This window comes from Tursiops truncatus, chromosome 16 (assembly GCF_011762595.2).
Source record: "Tursiops truncatus isolate mTurTru1 chromosome 16, mTurTru1.mat.Y, whole genome shotgun sequence".
NCBI classification, from domain to species: Eukaryota; Metazoa; Chordata; class Mammalia; order Artiodactyla; family Delphinidae; genus Tursiops; species Tursiops truncatus.
In genome coordinates this window covers 28,146,458-28,168,550 of record NC_047049.1, presented here as the reverse complement: position 1 = coordinate 28,168,550, position 22,093 = coordinate 28,146,458, and the positions used below count along the sequence as shown (strand labels likewise).

Here is a 22,093-nt window from a genome sequence, read left to right as displayed (position 1 = left end):
TTTTCAGAAGGCCGGGGCGAGCAGTGACTGCGCCTGCGCTAGCTCCTGGGCTTTCGCGGGGGCTGCTGGGGCGTGGAAATCGGGGACGCGCTGGGGTGTGCGCAGCCGTGAGGACGCGCCTGTCTGCTTGCGCGCGCTGGAACCCGGACTCTTGAGTGGAAACCGAAGACGCACGTGGGAGGAACGCGTGGAGCATGAAGAGGCAGGGAGCCTCGTCCGGGCGGAAGCGAGCGCGGATACCGTCCGGGAAGGCGGGTGCGGAAGGGGGCGGGGAGGGGGCGGTCGGCCGACTTCGCTCCCGGGTGAGGGCTGGGCCCGGCGGTGGTTCTGGCCAGTGGATTAATCGCGATTTCCCTGGAAGTACTTTCCCCTCTCCTCTCAGCACCCCCCCCTTCGCCCCCGTTTGGTATATTCTGTCATTCCGGCTTTAAACGTGTGGAAACCCGGGGGCTGGTGGCGATAGTGGCCCGGCTCTGGAGCCAGATATATAGGTTCGAATCCCGGCGCCACCACATCTCGTCGTGCGACCGTATTCAAGTTGGTAACTTCTCTCCGCCTCGCTTTTCCCTTCTCCACTGAGGATACCAGTACGCCCTCACGGCACCGCTGTGATGGTTCAGTGTCGAGCGCTGAGCTCAGTGCCAAACCTGTGGGGACCGCTTAATAGCCTGTAGCTTCTACGGCGGGGTCGAGGATTGTCCCTAAAGCCACACCCCTCCCAAGTGGCAGAGCTTAGCTGCCCCAAGCCCGGAGTTCTTCCTAACGGGCCAGGGTGCGCTGGCATGGCAGGTGTTAGGGAATTTGGCAGGTCCGTCCTCCGTAAACTCTTGGTTCCTCCAAACTAGCAGTTCTCAAACTTTTAAATCTCAAGACCCCTCGGCCCTCTTAAAATTATTCAGACCCTCAAAGACCTTTTATTTGTATAGGTTAAATCTATCGATATTGTCCACGTTAGAAATTAAAACAGGAAATTTTTAAAATTTATTTTATCAAACAGGAATTTAAAAAATATTTATTAACTAGAAAAAAACATAAACCCATTACATGTTAACATTTTTTATGAAAAAATATCACCATTTTCCTGAGCAAACAAAAAATAGTGAGAATAGTGCCAATGTTTTTGTATTTTTGCAGATCTCTTTAACATCTGGCTAAATGGAATTCTCATACCTGCTTCTGCATTCAATCTGACAGGTCAAGTAGCCTCCCCAAAATTCCACTCCACTTGTGAGAGAATGAGAGTGAAAAAGGCAAAGTCTCAGTGTTACTATGAAAATAATTTTCACTGTACGGACTCTGAAAGTGTGTTAGAGTGCCCTAGTTCAGAGTTAACTGGACTACCCCACTTTGAGAACTGCTGCTCCAAACAAATGTTCTCTTCTTTGATCCCTACAAATAACTTCCTTTTTTAGGACAATTGCCTTACTCTTTTTTTTTTAATTTTTATTTTATATTGGAGTAGAGTAGATTAACAATGTTGTGTTAGTTTCAGGTGTACAGCAGAGTGATTCAGCTATACATTTTCATGTATCTATTCTTTTCAAATTCTTTTCCCATTTATGTTATTACAGAGTATTGAGCAGAGTTCCCTGTGCGATACAGTAGGTCCTGTTGGTTATCTATTTTAAATATAGCAGTGTGTACATGTCAATCCCAAACTTCCAGTCTGTCCCTCCCCCCCATCCTTCTCCCCTGGTAACTGTAAGTTTGTTCTGTAAGTGTGCATCCCCACCCTCTCCTGGACAAGGTTGAGCCACGAGATTTCGGGATCTTAGTTCCCCTACCAGGTATTGAACCCGGGCCCTGGCAGTGAAAAGGTTGAGTCCTAACCACTGGACTGCCAGGGAATTCCCACCAAGGTGTTTTCTTGTGTGAGGCAAATGGTACCCCTGCAGCACTGTTCAGTTAGATTGATCTGACAGCTGGTGTGGGTGGCTATCAGGAAAACCATGGAATTAATGCAGTGCTGTTGGTTAAGAGCACAGAGTGTCACTTAGCTCTTTCTGATAGTCTTCTCCTAAATAAATGAGGCAGTTACAGTTTGATGTTAGTGGATGATAGACTTTTGTTTTTCAAGTTGAAAATTGATTTTAAAAAAAACTATAAAAGCAACATCAGGTAGAAAAATCAAGCAATATAGAAAAGTAAAAAGAAGAAAGTAAAAGTAACTTTAAATCTCACCACCTAGTAGTAACAGTTATCAGTATGTGGTGAACATTCTTTTAGGCATTATTAAGTATGCATTCAGTAGTTTTAATTTTTTTAAAAACAGTATGTGCTTAACTTACAGAAAAAATTCAAAACTCTGTTTTCATCACACTCTTTAGTGTAAATACATGAATTTTTATGAATTTATAAATATTCAGCCTTTAGTAAATCTTTGTGTGTCTATTGTGTACTGTGGTAGACAATGTACTTACTGTGGGTAATAATAAAGATTTCTCACATAAAGACTTTACTTAGGAAGTTTCGGTCAAGTAAGAGTGATCAGACACCTATCTACGTAAATAATAATATGAGAAAATAATGTTTTAAAGAGATGAGTTAGTGCTTTAAAGAGGAACATATAGTTTATGAAGAGTTATATGAGTTCAGAAAAGGGAGATACAATTTCCTACTGTGGGAGAGAGAAAATATCATGGAAATGTGATTTGACATGAACCTTGGAAGATTTTAGCATTCAAAGATAGAGCTGGAAGCACTGTGGATTGAGGAGATGGCATAACCAAGAGCAGGGATGGGGATCAGGGGGAATTTGAGGCATATAGAGGAAATAATGTATAGTTAATTAATGACAACTAGTACTTTTTGTATACTTAGTGGGTACTGTACACTTGAAATGAATTATCTCATTTTATCCTCACTACTCTGAGGTAGGTACTAAAACCTACTCTGTTTTATAGAAAACTTAGGCCAAGTAATTTGTCTAGAATCACGCAAATCAGTTGTCTGGTCAGGATTTGGGATCCATCCCTGCTCTTAAATATACATACCTTATGAAGAAGTTTAAACATATTCTGCAGGTGTTGAGAAGCCATCGAAAGAATCTTGACCTGGAATGTGATGATGAGGTCTGTGTTTTAGGAAGATTAACTTGGCATTCAGTGTATATTTTTCTCAGTATAATTTCTTTTTTTTTAATTTAATTTATTTTTTTATACAGCAGGTTTTTATTAGTTATGTTTTATACATATTAGTGTATACGTGTCAACCCCAATCTCCCAATTCATCGCACCACCACCCCAACCCCCGCCGCTTCCCCCCTTGGTGTCCATGCGTTTGTTCTCTACATCTGTGTCTCTATTTCTGCCTTGCAAACCAGTTCATGTGTACCATTTTTCTAGGTTCCACATATATGCATTAATATATGATATTTGTTTTTCTCTTTCTGACTTACTTCACTCTGTTTGACAGTCTCTAGGTCCATTAGACATTTGGATTTTGGCAGCAAAATGTAAAATATCTGTGGTCGCGTGGTCTGGATGGATAGTATCATCATGAAATTTCATTGTTCTCTGTATATTTTAGGAGCAGCAAATGGGTTTCTTATGGAAGTGTGTGTTGATTCAGTGGAGTCAGCTGTAAATGCAGAAAGAGGAGGTAAGAGAAATTAGAAAATCATGGCAATTGGCAGTCCTTTTAAAAGTCTGAAAATGAATCCTGTGAACTGACCTTAGGAACCTTTGTGATCTCTAAGGATCCCAGTAATCCTTTTGGAAACAACCAACCAACTAGAAAACCTACTGATTGTCTAGTCCTACTTCCCCAGTAGGTTACATTTTGAGTCAGGTGTCCATAATAGTGCTTACTAACCAACTTTTTTTTTTTTTAATTTTTATTTTTGGCTGCGTTGGGTCTTTGTTGCTGCATGCGGGCTTTCTCTAGTTGCGGCGAGCAGGGGCTACTCTTCGTTGTGGTCCACGGGCTTCTCATTGCGGTGGCTTCTCTTGTTGTGGAGCACGAGCTCTAGGTGTGCGGGCTTCAGTAGTTGTGGCGCATAGACTTAGTTGCTCCACAGCATGTGGGATCTTCCCAGACCAGGGATCTAACCTGTGTCCCCTGCATTTGCAGGCAGATCTTTAACCACTGCACCACCAGGGAAGCCCTAACCAACTTTTTTAAAATTGAACTTAGCAAAGATTTAATTTTTTTCAGGCCACTGATTTTAGAGATTTGATGCTTTTTTCATTGTGAGGACTTTTATCATAATCTTTTTTTTTTTTGAACATCATATATTTTACCTCATGGTTTCTTTTGCACCCTGGACTTGCTTTAACAGGAAGCACAGGAATTCCCATCATCTCAGGATCAGAAAATTTTTTAAACTTTATTATAGAAAATTTCAAACATATACAGAAGTAGAGAGAATAGTATAATGAATCACCATGTACCCATCAGCTTTAATCATTTTCAGTACATGGCCAATCTTTCATTTATATTGGGGGTGAGCAAACGTTTTTGTTAAGAGCAAGACAGAATATATTTCTGACTTTGCTGGCCACATTTGGTCTCTGTCATATATTCTTTGTTTTTTTTAAAAATCCTTTGAAAATGTAAAAACCATTCTCAATTTGGCAATAAAAAAGGGTGAAGTACTGATGTAGCTACAACATAGATGAATCTTGAAATATTATTCTAAGTGGAAGAAAGCAGTCAAAAAATACCACATATTGTATGATTCGACTGTATGAAATATCCAGAATAGGCAATTTTCTTATAGACAAAGTAGATTGGTGGTTGCCAAGGACTGCGGAGCATGGGGAGAAGGGAAAGTGACTGCTGAAGGGTGTGAGGTTTCTTTTTGGGGTTATGAAAACGTTCTAAAATTGGTGACAATGGTTGCAAAATTCTGTGAGCATACTAAAAACTATTGAATTATACACTGTAAAAGGGTGAATTGTATGATATGCGTCAGTTGTATGAAATGTAAGTTTTTTAAAAATACACGAAAACAGGACTTCCCTGGTGGCACAGTGGTTAAGACTCCACCTGTCAGTGCAGGGGACATGGGTTCGAGCCCTGGTCCGGGAAGATGCCAGGTGCCGCGGAGCAACTGAGCCCATGCGCCACAACTTCTGAGCCTGCGCTCTAGAGCCCACAAGCCATTACTACTGAGCCCACATGCCACAACTACTGAAGCCCGCGCGCCTAGAGCCCATGCTGCACAAAAAGAAAAGCCACCACAATGAGAAGCCCATGCACTGCAATAAAGTGTAGCCCCCGCTCGACACAACTAGAGAAAACCCGTGTGCAGCAACGAAGACCCAACATGACCATAAATAAATTAATTACTTAATTAATTAATTTTTAAAAATACACGAAAACATGTTAAACTTGAATGCCATAACAAAAAGAAGCTTGTGAGCCTTTGGCCTGCAGACCATCATTTACTGACCTCTGATCTATATTCCTACCTTCCCTCTCCCATCCCCAAATTATTTTGAAGCAAATCCCAGACATTATGTCATTTCATCCACAAATATTTCAGTATCTCTAAAAGGCTTTAAAAATAATAATAACCTTTAAAAATAATAATAATAGGGCTTCCCTGGTGGCGCAGTGGTTGAGAGTCCGCCTGCGATGCAGGGGACATGGGTTCGTGCCCCGGTCTGGGAAGATCCCACATGCCGCGGAGCGGCTGGGCCCGTGAGCCATGACCGCTGAGCCTGCGCGTCCAGAGCCTGTGCTCTGCAACGGGAGAGGCCACAACAGTCAGAGGCCCGCGTACCGCAAAAAAAAAAAAATAATAATAATAACCAAAATATCATTAACATCTTTTAAAAATAATATTTATTAATATCATCAAAAATACCCAGTTAGTTTTCAGCTTCCCCCAATTGGCTCACACAGTTTTGTTTTGTTTTACAGTTCTTTGAATCAAGATATAAACATATTTTTTTGATATGTCTGTTTCAGTCTATGTTTCCCTTTTTTCTTTCTTTAATTCTTTCTTTTCTTTCCTTATAGTTTGTTAAAGAAACTGTGATTTTCATCTTTTATTTTAATTTAATTTAATTTTTTTAATTTATTTATTTTTGGCTGCATTGGGTCTTCATGACTGCACACGGGCTTTTCCCTAGTTGCAGTGAGCAGGGGCTACTCTTCGTTGTGGTGTGCAGGCTTCTCATTGCGGTGGCTTCTCTTGTTGCAGAGCACGGGCTCTAGGCATGCGGGCTTCAGTATTGTGGCACGTGGGCTCGGTAGTTGTGGCTCGTGGGCTCTAGAGCGCAGGCTCAGTAGTTGTGGTGCACAGGCTTAGTTGCTCCGTTGCATGTGGGATCTTCCCGGACCAGGGCTCAAACCCGTCTCCCCTGCACTGGCAGGATTCCCAACCACTGCGCCACAAGGGAAGTCCCGAGATGGCTTTTTTTTTTTTTTTTGCGGTACGCGGGCTTCTCACTGTTGTGACCTCTCCCGTTGTGGAGCACAGGCTCTGGACGCGCAGGCTCAGCGGCCATGGCTCACGGGCCCAGCCGCTCCGAGGCATGTGGGATCTTCCCGGACCGGGGCACGAACCCGTGTCCCCTGCATCGGCAGGCGGACTCTCAACCACTGCACCACCAGGGAAGCCCCCTAGATTGCTATTTTTTTAATCAATGAAGAGTCTGTTCCACTGTGCTCAATCCAGAAACTTCTTTATTCTAAATCACTTCCTTGTACGTGGAGAAGCAACCCTATAATACAAAATTTTAAGAGACCTAGCTTAACTTGAATTAACTCTTAAATTTGACTATCAGTAACAATGTGGGTTGCAGAATATAGTTGGGTTTAAAAATAGAGTTTTACTCTAGTTTTATAATTTGATTTCTCTCAGTTTCTAAGACTCTGTTCTATATTTAGAAAAAAAATGTTGTTTGCTGTTTAATAAGAGTTTATTTTGGACAATAACTTTTGAACAATGCTTTTGAAAATTTTTCTTAATTTTTTTAATTAAAAAAATTATTATGGGCTTCCCTGGTGGTGCAGTGGTTGAGAGTCCGCCTGCTGATGCAGGGGACACGGGTTCGTGCCCCAGTCCGGGAAGATCCCACATGACGCAGAGCAGCTGGGCCCGTGAGCCATGGCCGCTGAGCCTGCGCGTCCGGAGCCTGTGCTCCGCAATGGGAGAGGCCACAACAGTGAGAGGCCCGCGTAACACAAAACAACAACAACAACAACAAAATTATTATGCTTAGCAATGCTTTTCTTATTACAGGTGCTGATCGCATTGAATTATGTTCTGGCTTAGTGGAAGGAGGAACCACACCCAGCATGGGTAAGTGTCCATTTTTCAGATTTTCTCATAGAGCCTGGAGACAATTGATAATCTGTTTCATTGGGATATTTTACTGAAGTTCCTAACATGTTAACTATGCCATAGATATTGTATCAGTTAGAAACGTTTATGGTTGCAAATAAACTTGTCTATCACAGATGTGATCAAATAGATATTTTTTTCCCTTATATATCATAAAGTTGAGATTAAGTTACTGTTAATATTGGTTCATATGCTCTACAGTAATGTCAAGGACTGTGTTTTTTTTTATCTTTCCATTCTGGCATCCTTGGTATACTGACTTTTGTCTTCATTTCACCCCTCTTAGTCTTTGTGCTGTTGTCATACATTTTTCTTTTACATATGTTAAAAACCCCACACTGCATTGTTATTATTTTTGTTTAAAGAGCCAGTTATCTTTTAAAGAGGTTGAAATAATAAGAAGACATCATATTTACCCATGTGTAATTAACCATTTCTGATGCTCTTCCTTTGTATAGATCTATATTTCATCTGGTTTCATTTTCCTTCTGCCTGAAGTAATTCTTCTAACATTTTTTGTAGTACAATGTGCTGGTGATGAATTCTTTCAGCTTTTGTGTATCTGAAAACACCTTTCCCCATTTTTGAAAGATATTTTTGCTGGGTGTAGAATTCTAGGTTGACAGGTTTATTCTGCCAGGACTTTAAAGATGCTTCTCCACTGTCTTCTTGCTTGTATTGTTTCTGACAGGAAATCTGTCATCCAAACCTTTGTTCTTTTCTGTGTAATTTGTCTTTCTCTTGGTTATTTTTAAGATTTTGTTCTTTACTCTTGGTTTTGAACAATTTGAGTATGATGTACCTGAGTGTAGTTTTTTTCATGTTTCTTGGACATGTACATTTATACTTTTCATCACATTTGCAAATTTTTCAGCATTTAATGTCCTCCACTCCCTCCTTCAAAGACTTCAACTAACTTACTTAAGGCTGCTTAAAGTTGTTCCACAGCTCACTGCTGAACTACTCTTAAAAAAAACTTTTTCTCTGTTTCATTTTCTATAGATCCTATTCCTTTGTTTTCAAGTTTACTGATCTTTTCTCTGCAATGTCTAATTGCTGTTAATCCCACCTAGTGTATTTTTCATCTCACACACTGTAGTTTTCATCCCTAGATATTTGAGATTGTTGTTATATCTCTCATGTCACTTTTTAGCTTTTTTGAACACGTAGAATAAAGTTACAATAGCTATTTTAATGACTTGGCTGCTAATTCTAACATCTGTATCAGTTCTAGGTTGGTTTTGTTTGATTGATTTTCGCCTAATGATGCATCTTGTTTTCCTGCCTGATAATTTTTCATTGTATGTAAGACATTATGAATTTTGCTTTGCTGGGTACTGGATATTTTTATATTCCTATAAATATTCTTGAGCAGTTAGGTATTGGAAACAGTTTGTTCATTTTGGATTGGGTTTTTAAAATTTGTTAAGTGGGTCTGGAATAGTGTTATTCCCCACTACTGAGGCAAGACCTTCTGTGTACTCTACCCAGTGCCCCATGAATCTTGAAATTTTCCTGTGTGTGGCTGGTGGGAACAGGCATTATTCCTGTCCTGGTGTGAATGACAGGCACTATTTCTTCTAATTCTTTTCAGTGGGTCTTTCTCTGGCTTTGTGTAGTTTCCTTGCGTGCATACGCCGATCGGTACTCAGCTGAATATTAGCGGGAAGGGGGTGTGTGGTTCTGTGCAGATCTCCAGGATTCTTTTTCTCTCCTCCCTGCTATTCTCTGCTGTGAACTCTAGCCACTTGGTCTTCCTGGACTCTCAGCTTTGTCTCCTCAACTCAGAGAATTCTCTGGCCTCTGCCTGGGTTCCGTCTCCCTATTCTGTGGCCTGGAAAACTCTCAAGGTAGTAATCTGGGTCATTCAGAGAGCTCACCTCATTTGTTTCCCATCTCTCAGGCAACATTATCCTTTGTTGCAAACCATTGTTTCATATGTTTTGTCTGTTTTTTGGTTTTATGGGTGGAAGGGTAAATCCAGTTCCTGTTACTCTGTCTTGGTCAAAAGCCCAAGTCCCTATATGAAACTTTGACTCCTATATTTTACTCTGAGATGGATGATAGCGTTATTTAGTATAAAAGGCTTATATATGCAATGGCCTTTTGGACTCCTCTCTCTAAAATAAAGGAGGGCATTCCCTGGCCACTTTGTGAAATACCTAGAACATACCTGTTATTTGAGTGCAGTCTGTTTTTTGCAACAGCAGTCATGTATGATTCATTACTTGGTGATGGGCACATTGCTATCCCATGCAGAATTGGGGTTCTTGTAGCAAGGAAAAAGACGTAAATTCACATTGGGTAAACACTAATGGTGCTTGCCACAGATCTTATACCACTGAGTGTTTCTGAACTAGCCACGAATTGTGTCAAATTTGGGTACTTTTATTCATAGATCTCCTCATAAAATCACAAATAAGTTCAACTTTGCTCCCTTTTGCATATCTCTTATTAAAAAAAAAGGCTTTGCTAAATATCTTTTTCCATTAAGGAATCATAAACTTTAGAACTATGTAACCATCTCTATAGTAGGTTTTAAATAGAGCTGTAATCATTATGAAGGAGAAACCGGATCTTAGGGAATACACTGGCAGAACATAGAGCCTGGTAGTTATTACACTTTCAAATGTCACATTCCAGTAAAAGAATTTAGTTGAGTCAACTGACAAGTGCTTTTAAAATGTGGTAACTTCCTTCTATTTTCTAAATTGCTTTTTTATTTACCCTTAATTTTCTTATTACGTAACTTCTACTATATGTACGTTTTTCTTCTCAGTGTCTCCTTTTTCCTTTAGATCCATCTTTCTTTGGTTTATTCCATCAACTCTTCCATTTCTTGTAGAAGTGATACACTAGAGCAAATGTAAAAGACCAGTACAGTAATATTTTATTGACTTCCTTGAGCTTTTAGCTCACATTTGAATTTTAATTAGTCTGCTCTATTCTTATAGGTGTCCTTCAAGTAGTGAAGCAGTATGTCCAGATACCAGTTTTTGTGATGATTCGGCCGCGTGGAGGTGATTTTTTATATTCAGACCGTGAAGTTGAGGTGATGAAGGCTGACATTCGTCTTGCCAAACTTTATGGTGCTGATGGTTTGGTATTTGGGGCACTGACTGAAGATGGACACATTGACAAAGAACTGTGTATGTCCCTTATCGGTAAGAATTTGTACTGAGACCAAAAAGCCTCTAATGATGATTGCATTGAATACTCCCAATATAGAAAAACGCAATCACAAAACTGGCTTTTCATTCACACCTGCAGGCACTTATACTAACCTATTTTAAACACTAGCTATTTAGGTGTTTTGGGTAGAGACTATGTGTGACATAGCCCTCCTGACTCTCTCAGTTACTATAGATTGGGTTCTGCTACTGTTCCTATAGGGTTTAAGGGAAATTTACCTTGATTCCTTTAATCACAGCACTGAAAAGTTGAAAAGCTATTACAGTTGGTGAGGATGGGGAGATGTAGAGAGGACAGAAGCAAACTACTTATATTACTAGACCAGAGTATTTCTTGAACATTTTCAGAAGGGTCGTAATAGATGTAATGCTACCCTTATAGTTGCCAAATCATATAGTTTTTATTTGGTGCCTCTAAGGAGTGGATGACTTTTTTTTTTTTTTAACTGAAAATCAGAGATTAATGGAAACATAGGACTTTTGGATTTGGAAGGTTGCCCTTTTTTTATTATTTTAGTTCAGTGTCTTCACTTAAGAGAAGAAAGTATTAAAAAGTTCATTCTAACATGGAGAATTCTGTAAATAGTAATCAGTGATGATCTCTTCATTCATGTTGTCATGTGATTTTCTTTATATAGCTATTTGCCGTCCTCTGCCAGTCACTTTCCACCGAGGTGAGTCATTTCCATTTTAGAAGTTCTGTTGAACGGTGTCAGTTTTCTCAGTTCACCAAATGCCACAACCTTCTTTCTGGAACACAATTGTATAGTGTCATTACAGTGTTACCAATTGGTTTTTTTATACTGGTCATGGGACTAACAGTTGTAAATTTAGAGATGCACAATTTCTAGAAAATATGAAGCCTTAGTTATGAAAAGTTGTTAAAAGCAGAAGGTGGTGGTGGTGGCATATAATAGAGGCTCGAGAGAGTAAGCATTGCCTACAAGTGCGTGTGCTTGTCACAGCTTTCCAAGCAAGAATCCTGAGATTCATTTTTTTTTTTTTTTTCTGAGATTCATTTTTATTAGTTTGCCTCAGGTCATGTGCAGTCTCAAAAAGGATAAATCACTGTGGCCAATGAAAGGAAATGTGCTGCTTGGCTTAAGCCAGATAAGATCATTCTGGAGCTAGGAGTGAGGTCAGCTTTCACAGATGAATATAAGATTCGTGGGCAGAGAGGGGGAGGGTATCTGATGAAGAATTGGGTACTATTAGGAAGAGGAGAGAAGAAATAGGTGCTGGATAATCAATGAACAGATGTTCACAATAGTGCACAAAATTATTGTACATTATTGATAGCTTGTCTGCATCAGAATGATTTCTAAAAAGTATCTGATAATTTTATATGAAAATACTTCTTATCTCTAAATCAGGCAGTTACAATTTCCATACATTTTTGCCTAGCATTGGTAAAATGGAGGAACAAGTGTGAATTTTGCCTTCAGAGGCACTGCCATTGCACATGAAAAGAAAGAAGTCTTCAATTTTTTTTATTTGATGATATGCATGAGAAATTATTGAATATTTTTTGTCTTTTTGAGTAAGCATCCAAAGATTAGGATGAGAGTGGACACTAGGATTTGCATCCATTTGTAGAAATTAGGTATATAGCATTTGTAATCCTTGTTTCTTTATGAAATGAGTAACACCAGAAAACTTTCTTGACTTGCTGTTTAGCAATGCTTCTCATAAACTAGCAATAACTAAAAGGTGTTAGATCGCTTAAAAGTCAGAACTTTGAAGCTAGCCAAAAGAAAAAAGAAAAGTTTTAAAATATGAGGTAATTTAAATTAGTAAACATTTATCTGAAAAATATATAGTTTAAAATTTGATATGGTAAATAATTCAAAATAAACCCACCATATAGAATATATTTTTCTGTTCTTAAACTAAGAAAATCATTTCAAAGTTTTTGTCTTTTCCTTCAATAAATTTAGCAAAAATATTTCCATGTTTTTATATTGTTATATTGTCCTGTGCTCCACATTTTTTTCACTCATGTATTTAATATTATGACAGTATAATCACTGAGAAGGTACTGCCACCAAAAAAGGAAAATCCTCTGTGTTACATTTAGCTGCCTACATACACTAAAGGGTGAAAGGAAGGGGTCTACCGCCTAATCCACCATAGATTAGCACTTACGTATCATGTAGCAGTGCTGAGAACCAAAGCAGAAGTAGTTTTCTTTGGGGTTCCTATTGCCAGTTTCCTCAGTGAGGAGGAGAGAAGTCTCTTAGAAAGTAGGATGGAACTGAAACCTCATATAGTCTGTTGTAAACAACTTTCCTTATACTATGAGTCTTGAGTACATGGGATAAATGGATTAGAATAAAATTAGTCAATAATGAGAATGTGAACCAAGGCTTTTTCTAGAACTGGTGAGTGTAATGTTTTCATTCTGTTTGTCCAGTTTGTTTGAACCCTTAGAGCAGACTCCCAAATTTGAGTCACTTGCCTGTTACGTTTACAATTTTACCATATCCAAGGGCTACTTGTGCAAATGTATTTAATAATTTTCTTAAAATCTTAAGTAAATTTATTTTAAAGAGAAACTTTATAACTAATGAAAAATGGAAACTTTTCACTTCTAATCTGCATTTAAGTAAATGCATCTGTTCAAATGCATACCATCTAAAATGATCCTGCATACCATTGGTGGCATGCTGACTGTGGTATGCTGGTAAACTGGTTTTCAGGAAAAAAGAGTCCTGATTTGTAGCATTTGTTGATTTCTGTGGTTTTGTACTTTCACCTTGACTAATTTCAGCTGCCAATGGATTGACAATCATGCTTGCAAAATTCCTGAATATTTAACAACTGACTCTTGCAAGCCAGGACAAACTAGGTCCAGCATACCACTGTGTGTATACTACATTTTGGAAAGCACTGTATTAGAGATATCTGTTCAAAATTCAAGTCAGTTTTATTTATTTCAGCCTTTGACATGGTTCATGATCCAATGGCAGCTCTAGAGACCCTCTTAACTTTGGGATTTGAAAGAGTATTAACCAGTGGATGCGACATTTCAGCACTAGAAGGACTACCCCTAATAAAGCGACTCATAGATCAGGTACACACAATTTCCTTCCTTTCTTCCTAAGACGCTGTTGTGGTTACTTCTGATATTCTGCTGTTCAACGAGGTTGTGAAACTACATATTACTGACTTTGTGGTTACTCCATAGCAAGCAGGAAATAACATATTTTATAATTTTTATTTCTTTCACATGAGCATTTTTAGTAGCCAAGGCTCTTAAGATCAAATTATAGACAATGCCTAAATAACTGATCTAATCTGGATAACCACAGCAAATTTTACCTTTCTTCTGCCATCAGCGTTGCATAGTTTAAGCCATATCTTCTTACTGGCAACCTATGTATACTCAGGGGTTCCCACATAAAATTTGAGAAAATTATCATTTCGAGGTGAATTCTAAAACTAAAACTGGGACTTCCCTTGTGGTCCAGTGATTAAGACTCCACGCTTCCACTGCAGGGGGCACGGGTTCGATCCCTGGTGGGGGAACTAAGATCCTGCATGCCAGATGGCACAGCCAAAAAAAACCTAAAACTGTATCCTTCTCATTTCTCCCAAACTACCAAGATAGGAGGAAATACATTTTTCTCTTATATGATGTCCTCTTGTGAGTTCACATCATTTGTAGAACAGCCAGAAGATGGCTTTGTAATTGTAGTATGTCTGTGTTTTTCTGACACCCATCCAGAGGCATTCTAAGTGAGTGAGTATGGACTTTGAGATGAGAATGTTCTGGATTTGAGACAGTTTTGACACTTGCTGTATAATGTTGAGTAGATTACTAGCGTTTAAGCCTCTGTTTCCTCATGTGAAATTGAGATAAGTTTAATATCTCCTATATAGGGTTGCTCTGAGGATTGGTAGAGATCAAGTAGGATTGGTAGAGATAAGAGATAATATAAGAGATAAGAAAGGCTCTTGGTAAGAGCCTTAGCAGAGTGCTTGATATATATTAGATTTTAATACATGTTAGTGTCTATAATTATTATTACTGCTATTATTAATAATATTATTTAGTGTTTTTGTGTAGACATCTGCTTATGTTTACTTTTCTATAACCATGAAAATAATTTTCAGAAATTTCACCTGAGGATCAGATAAATTTTTCTAGACTGGAACTTACTGGTTTTATAAATATTTATTAAGTATATATTAAGGTGCAGGACATTTGCCCTATGTTGGTGACCAAGGGGTGCCTGCGCACGCACGCGTGTGTGTGTCTGTAGTCATTGCCCTTACAAACTAGTGCACAACAGGCACTTTTAATAGAGTACTATATAAAAAAAAAAAGTGCTGTGGGAGCACATTGGAGAGGAATTAACCCCAGATTTGAGGGATTGGGATTAACAGTAGTTAGCTTCCCAGAAGAAAAGAAATCCACACTGCAATGTCTTACTCATTTGAAGGATGATTAGGAGCCATCAATGTAAAAGGGAATAGGGAGAGGGAGAGTCGGGGGGATGCTCCATGTGGACAAAACAGTATATGCAAAGGCCTAGAAACAAAAGTGAGCATCATTTATTAAGATATTGAAGAATGACTATAATGTTGAATGTGAAGAGAAGAATACTGTCCAGAGCCTTGAAAACTATTTAAGAGTTTTTATTTTATCCTTGGTGCACTGGGGAAGCCTGAAGGGTTTTAAAATAGAAGAATTGATGAGTCAGCTTTCCATTTTAAAATGGTTACTCAGTATGGAGTAGAGAATAATTGTTGTAGTCATATATTGCATTTCATAATATTTGTGTGTGTGTGTGTGTGTGAGAGAGAGAGAGAGAGAGAGAGAGAGAGAGATTTGTAATTTAATCACTGGTTGGCAGGAAGAGCTGGGTTAAATATGCTTATACACTAACTTTACTTTTTTTAAGTAAAAGTTATATGTATATATAACAGGTGTACAACATTGATGTTTTGATATACATATACAGAATGAAATGGTTACAGTCAAGATCATGTTCATCTGTTCATATAGTTAACTTGTGTGGCGTGTGTGTGTGGTGAAAGTACCTGAAATCTACTCTCTTAGCAAAATTTTAGTATTCAGTACAGTTTTATTGACTGTAGTCATCATGCTATACATTTGATCTATAGACGTACTCATCCTACATAGCAACTTTGTATCCTTTTACCAACATCTCCCCATTTCCTTCACCTCCTTACCCCTGGTAACCACCATTCTATTCTCTGCTTCTCTGTGTTTTACTTTTTTAGATCCCACATAGAAGTGAGATCATGCTAACTTTACTTTTTGAAGCAGTTACTTAGTAGTATAATATACTGGTTAAAGCATAGGATTTGGGATTAGAAAGGTCTATGTTTAAATCCTGGTTTTGCCACTTATTAACAGTGACCTTGGGCAGTTTATCTAACCATCCTAAACTTCAGTTTCCTTACCTACAAAGTTAGCATAATAATAGTGCCTACCTCTTAGAATAGTTGTGGATTACTTCAGCACAAGGTCTGACACTTAGTAACTGCTCTGTATTGGTAAATCACTTTGATAGCCTCAGGTAAGCATATACTTCTAAATAATCTTTTATGGAAGGCCAAAAAAAAAGTGATAGAATTCATCTCTTTAAACATTTGTCCATGTTTTAGAAAGCTTTCAGTTGGAAGAAACAGTTACAGTAAGTATGACTTTTTTGCTCCTAAACTCATTTCAGCGTTCTAGATAGTAAATATTTAGTTTTGTGGGTATTTTGCTGTAGTCTGTTTGAGGATACTAAACAGCCTTGTTTCACTTATTTCTCTAACAATTATTAAATTTTGTGAAATAGCCCCCTCTCCCTTTTACTCTCTATTTCATTTCCTTGCTTTTTTATTCATTGTATGTTTAAATATTTATATTTTATAAATATACCTATCTGTTGTCTGTTTTCGTTGAACGTGAAAGCCCCATGAGAATAGGAACTTTCTCTTGCTCATGATGTCAGAGAGGAAAAACTTTTTCTTTACCCTCTTTTTAAAAAGAAAAGTGAACCCTCCTAGGTTCAGTATTAGAGATCCTGCAAATTAAACTGACAAAAGATAGATTTGCAAGAAAACAAGATTGTAATCACGTGTGTATGTATGTATGGGAGTTCACAAAGAAATGTGACTCAAAGAGGTGCTTAGAATTGGGGGCTTATATACCATCTTCTAATAGGTAAAGGAGGGGGAAGAGAGCACTTAGGGACTTAGAAGTGGAAGGAGAAAGGGCCCTTATGGGAAAACAAATGACTTTTTGGAAAGATTATTGTATCCTTAGAAGAATAGATGGGAGATAGGATAGTTTTATGATATTGTCTGCCTGGGTGTGGTGCTGATGAGCTGCTTCCAGAGAGGGGATTTATGACGGTTGAGTTCTTTTTCAGTTCTTTTGGGAGGCTCTGCTTTTAGGCAGATAAGGAATTTCAGCCTTTAGCTCAAAATAATTTTTATGCCACAGTGACATATTTTGGACCCCTTCAGTCACAGTGTTCTTCATACCTACAACAGAGTCTGGTACACGGTAGGCACTTAATAAATATTTGTTGGATGGATGGAGGAGTGAGTAAAGTGACATTTGATAAACACTTTCATGATAGAGCAATTTGATCAGGGTATTATTCTGCAAGTTAGTGAGCTTGTTATAACATTATATGTTATTTTTATTCTGTCATTATTACCTACTGCCACTAGAGTTTCTACTGAGTATGCATTTGTAAAAAGGTGATTTCCTTTTGACTTTCAGTGATACTGGGTATATCACCAAAATTTATTTAGGAAATGGGATGAAAATTAGAATAAAAGTAAGGAAATTTCAATACCTATTATCAGAAATTAAATCAATTCATGTAGTTCAGTTTTATTACTTAATATCCAATAAAATGGACCTATGGTTTTATTTAATTAGTATAATAAGCTAGGGAATTTAGTTGAGGACACATGATTTGAACAGATTTTTTTTCTAGTAATTTACGATTATGCTATTCTCTTTCTTTTCTGCTGAAATCTTACTTAAATTCAACTACTTCCATTCCATCGCATGCCAAGAACTCAGAATTAGTGTTATTTTTCAGTAGTGGCTTTTTTTTTTTTTTTTTTTTTGGGGGGGTACATAGACCTCTCACTGTTGTGGCCTTTCCCGTTGCGGAGCACAGGCTCCGGACGCACAGGCTCAACGGCCATGGCTCATGGGCATAGCCGCTCATGGCATGTGGGATCTTCCCGGACCAGGGCACGAACCCGTGTCCCCTGCATTGGCAGGCGGACTCTCAACCACTGCACCACCAGGGAAGCCCTCTTTTTTTCTTTTTTAAAAATTTTATTTTATTTATTATTTTTGGCTGTGTTGGGTCTTCGTTGCTGCGTGCACACTTTCTCTAGCTGCGTTCGTTGCGGTGCAGGGGCTTCTCTTGTTGCGGAGCACAGGCTCTAGGCGTGCAGGCTTCAGTAGTTGTGGCACATGGGCTCGGTACTTGTGGCTTGTGGGCTCTAGAGCACAGGCTCAGTAGTTGTGGTGCATGGCCTTATTTGCTCCGCGGCATGTGGGATCCTCCCAGACCAGGACTTAAACCCGTGTCCCCTGCATTGGCTGGTGGATTCTTAACCACTGCGCCACCAGGGAAGCCCCCAGTAATGGGTTTTCTTAAGATGGTGTGATTATTTAGTATTTATATTTTATTCTCCTATTCTTTGTGTTTATAACAGTACAAGTCTTTAAAGCAATAAAATAAAATAACCTTTCTGGGTAGAAAGAGTTACTACTCTGAACATTTTACTTACCCAAGATCCCAAAGAAATAGAAAGATCTATTGAAAATTAGATACTAGTAGTAACTTAATAAATTTAATATAATTATGTTTCTGTTTTGCTGCCTTATTATCCCATGTAAGAGAAGGATATTAAAATTGTTTATTTTTTTCTTTTTTCAGGCAAAAGGCAGGATTGTGGTAATGCCAGGTATTTATTTATCTATCCGTTTACTAGTGTAACACTATAGTGAGGAAGAGCAAAAGAGGCAGGACAGTATGGGGGGTAGTATTAGTACATGGTGTTCAGAAAGAATATATAATTTGATTAAAATGTTTAAGATTGGGGGATCTGTGCTGCAATTTAAAACTACATGAGGAACACTCTAGTAGGGTTTCGCTCAGAGAAGAGCAAATAAGGATTGGGGTTTCTCCATGTTTGCTTTCCCATAGTATACAATTTTGTGAATGTAGATGTTCATTTCTGGTGAGGCACACCAAGTTTGATGCTGCTACACTGCATTAGGGCCAAATGTCCTAGTTGTTGATAAGGTATAAGCAAACATAGGTAACGCCCCTGGATAATGTAATACTCAGTTTCTGAAAATCTTTGATCACAAAATTCTTCCTTGTAGTCAGAACAGTTGGATCACATACTTCTAATGATAACTCTAAGATCAATGAAGTACATAATGGCTCATTAGAAGTCAACAGTTTTTTAAGAATTAGATAAGATGACCTAGATCCAGAATGAGATTAATATAAAGACAATCTTAATTTTTTCTTATTAAATTTCTCAAACGTATAAAAAAGAAAACAGCATTATGAATACTCATGTACTCAATTTCTATATTTAACATTTTATCACATTTGTTTCATCTTTTTTTTATCCTGAGGTATTTTAAAATTAAATTAAAGGCATTATAACATTTTCTCTTTATATGTCTCTAAAAAAATAAGGGCATTTTACTCTAACCGCAATATCATTATCACATCTATCAAAATAAACACTAAATCCCTAATACCATTTAATACTCAGCCAATACTCTCCTTTCTCTAATTGTACCCAGAATGTTTTTTATAGCTGATATGTTCAAACCAGGATCCAATCAAGGAACAAGTATTGCACTTGGTTTTTATCTTTCTTAATATCTTTTAATATAGAAGTTTTCCTTTTCTTCTTCTGCTTTAAAAAAAATGACATTTAAAAAGTTTGAACTACTTACCCAGTAAAATGTCCTAGTTTCTGGATTTATCAGATTGTTTCCTTTTGATATTGTTTAGCATGTATTTCCTAGACTAGCCTCTGTATTTTCCTATAAACTGCTTGTTTAGATTCTGGTTAAATATTTTTGGTAGGAATACTTCATGGATAATTCTGAATACTTCATATTTCATCACATCAGAAGGCATACAATGTCTGGTTGTCTTAATACCAGTGATGCCAAGACTGACCAGAGGTCAAAATGGTGATAGTGAGATATAGGCCAACTTTTAAAAAGAGGCCAAACAGACAGACAGTGTCAGAAATTTAGGAAAGCTTTGACTTGTAGCAAGTTCCTGAAACATGAGCAAAAAGAAAGCATATATTATTTGTTAAGTTGAGACCCTTAGTAGATTAATCAGGGAATGTTAAAGAAACTTAATTGAGTCTGATGCATTTCCATTTAAGACTAAATATATTTATACTTGACAACTAATACCCAGATTTAAAGACAGTTGTTAACGTAAGATTGCCTTTGCTTTATATGTAATTATTAAGTTATGTGCTATGTGCAAGGCACTACTTGGGATACAGATTTACACAAGAACCTACTTCCTCAAGAGGCTTACAGTCTTAGGTGAAAAGATGTTACATCCAAAAATATTTGTGATTAATTAACAAACCTCACCAAGAAAATGCTAATTATATGACAGGTTCTGTGGTAGGTGTAAAAACACAGAAATGTATATGAAGTAATCCTTCTACTTGAGGAGCTCACCAAATAGATCTATAAACAAATTATAACGATTTCATGTAAGTAATTACCAGCAAGTAAAAATTCCTGGGTAAGTCAACCTGAATGCCTAATGAGTGTCCATTATTGGGAAATATAAAGATAACTAGAACATAGTAGCTCCCCTCTAGGGACTTTCATAATGAAGCTTACAATATAATTTAGGCTCCAGTTTCCTTATCTTTATAAAGAGAGGATATTGAACTAGCTGTTCTTTCAAGTCCCACCTGTTAGTCTATGTTTGGAAAATGTATTACTTATGTTCTGATAACTGAGCAACGTGTGTTTCAGTGGCCAGATATTTTGTTATTTATTAGAAGGAAATAATGTATTTGTCTTTTAATCCTTACAAGTTTGTGAAGTAGGCAGTACTATCCCTCTTTGGTGAAAAAATTGAGGCTCAGTGGATTTAAGTAATTTATCTAAGATCACATAGCTGTGAAGGGCCACAGTGGTAAAGCCAGGATTCCAATCTAAATCTGACTTCTCAGTCTGTTCTTTCTGCTTCTTAGGGCTCAGTGATATTACTGTACCACCAAGAAAAAGAGTTAATGAGTCTGAAAGAGTGTGTAAGTCAAGTTATTTTAGTAGCTTGAATAGCTTGAGATAAAAAGTACATATTTTAACGGTCATTTAAAAATATGTATTGAATATGTCCTATATAGTAGGAGAGAATGATATCAAGGTGAATAAGCTGATTTTATATTTATAATCTGGTATCAGTTCAGAATATTATTCTTTATATACAGACATTTAAGAGATTGTTCATTAAAACAAATGAGTCATAAAATACTTGATTGTGCAGTTTTAATAAAGTAGAATCAAATTCTTCTGTAAAATGAAACAAAAAGTTGATATTATAATAAATAAGCTGTATAACACCTTGCATTATTCCCATTGCCAGTGAGATCTGTGTGTTCATCAAATCCTGGGCCAGAGAAAGAACCTTGGAGGTTTTCTCTTTGAGATACATTTCTGAGGCTTTGCTTTTGTGACTTCTTCCTCAAGTCTATCTTACCTTTCATTTCAATTTGATTTTGCTTTAATTGAGGGGAAGCAGGGCTAGAGCACTCAGTGATTTTCCTTGCCCTGGAGTAATCTTTATAGATTTAAAATCGGTAACATATAGCATTGTTATATAAACCAGTGGGCATGTAAAATTCTGTCATAAAGGTGCTTTGACCTTATCTTTTGTTCTTCAGAGTCTGTCGTCTTGCCTTTTCATCATTTTTTTTCTAAATTCATTCTAGCTGAGTAAAGAGAGAATAATTCTCAAATCAATGAGAAATTTCAGTATGGAGGTTCCAGGTAGAGTTGGCAGTCATATTATTCATTAAATCTTATATGAAAATATATTCTATTTAATATATTACTTATTCTTTCCAACAGGGGGTGGCATAACAGACAGAAATCTACAAAGGATCCTTGAGGGTTCAGGTGCTACAGAATTCCACTGTTCCGCTCGGTTGGCTAGAGATTCAGGAATGAAGTTTCGGTAAAAATATATTCTTTGACTCCTGCAAAAATGAATGCAGTTAATCTTTACTTCCCCAAACAGGAAAACCTTAGTTGATGGCATGATTAATGAATGGAATGTTGTGATTAGTATGTAAGTATTACAGTCATTTTTGAAGTTTTTTAACTGCAGATTGGTTCTTTTCCTGCCTTAAATAAGCAGGCTCTTCTGAACACAGGCTAACCTTCAAAGCCTTAAGGCATTGCTGAACTTAGACCAGTTAATAATAAATTCTAATTCAGCAGCTAAGCTTCAAATGAATCAGATATGTATGTGTGGCCATTCACCTGTGATTTCCTTTAGCAAAGTTAATAACTATGGTGTAAGGATTGAAGAGCCGT

The 22,093-nt window shown here is 37.6% G+C and overlaps 1 protein-coding gene across 14 annotated transcripts in view; it reads left to right on the top strand.

Moving 5' to 3' along the window:
• Positions 1-50: 50 nt before the first annotated feature.
• The window catches only part of CUTC (cutC copper transporter), a 42,167-nt gene continuing 20,124 nt past the window's right edge, over positions 51-22,093 (top strand). For 6 of the 14 annotated variants that reach the window (XM_033841877.2, XM_073794069.1, XM_033841876.2 and 3 more), the window contains exons 1-9: positions 51-255; positions 3,529-3,600; positions 7,196-7,255; positions 10,252-10,461; positions 11,127-11,162; positions 13,428-13,561; positions 18,423-18,450; positions 20,749-20,805; positions 21,626-21,731. In XM_033841877.2, coding sequence (XP_033697768.1) covers positions 195-255; positions 3,529-3,600; positions 7,196-7,255; positions 10,252-10,461; positions 11,127-11,162; positions 13,428-13,561; positions 18,423-18,450; positions 20,749-20,805; positions 21,626-21,731 — 764 coding nt within the window. In that variant the 5' untranslated portion in view covers positions 51-194. Of the gene's footprint in view, positions 256-386; positions 538-3,528; positions 3,601-7,175; positions 7,256-10,251; positions 10,462-11,126; positions 11,163-13,427; positions 13,562-18,422; positions 18,451-20,748; positions 20,806-21,625; positions 21,732-22,093 lie in introns of those variants that run through there. The other 8 variants (XM_073794076.1, XM_073794070.1, XM_073794075.1 and 5 more) reach the window with 4 other exon arrangements.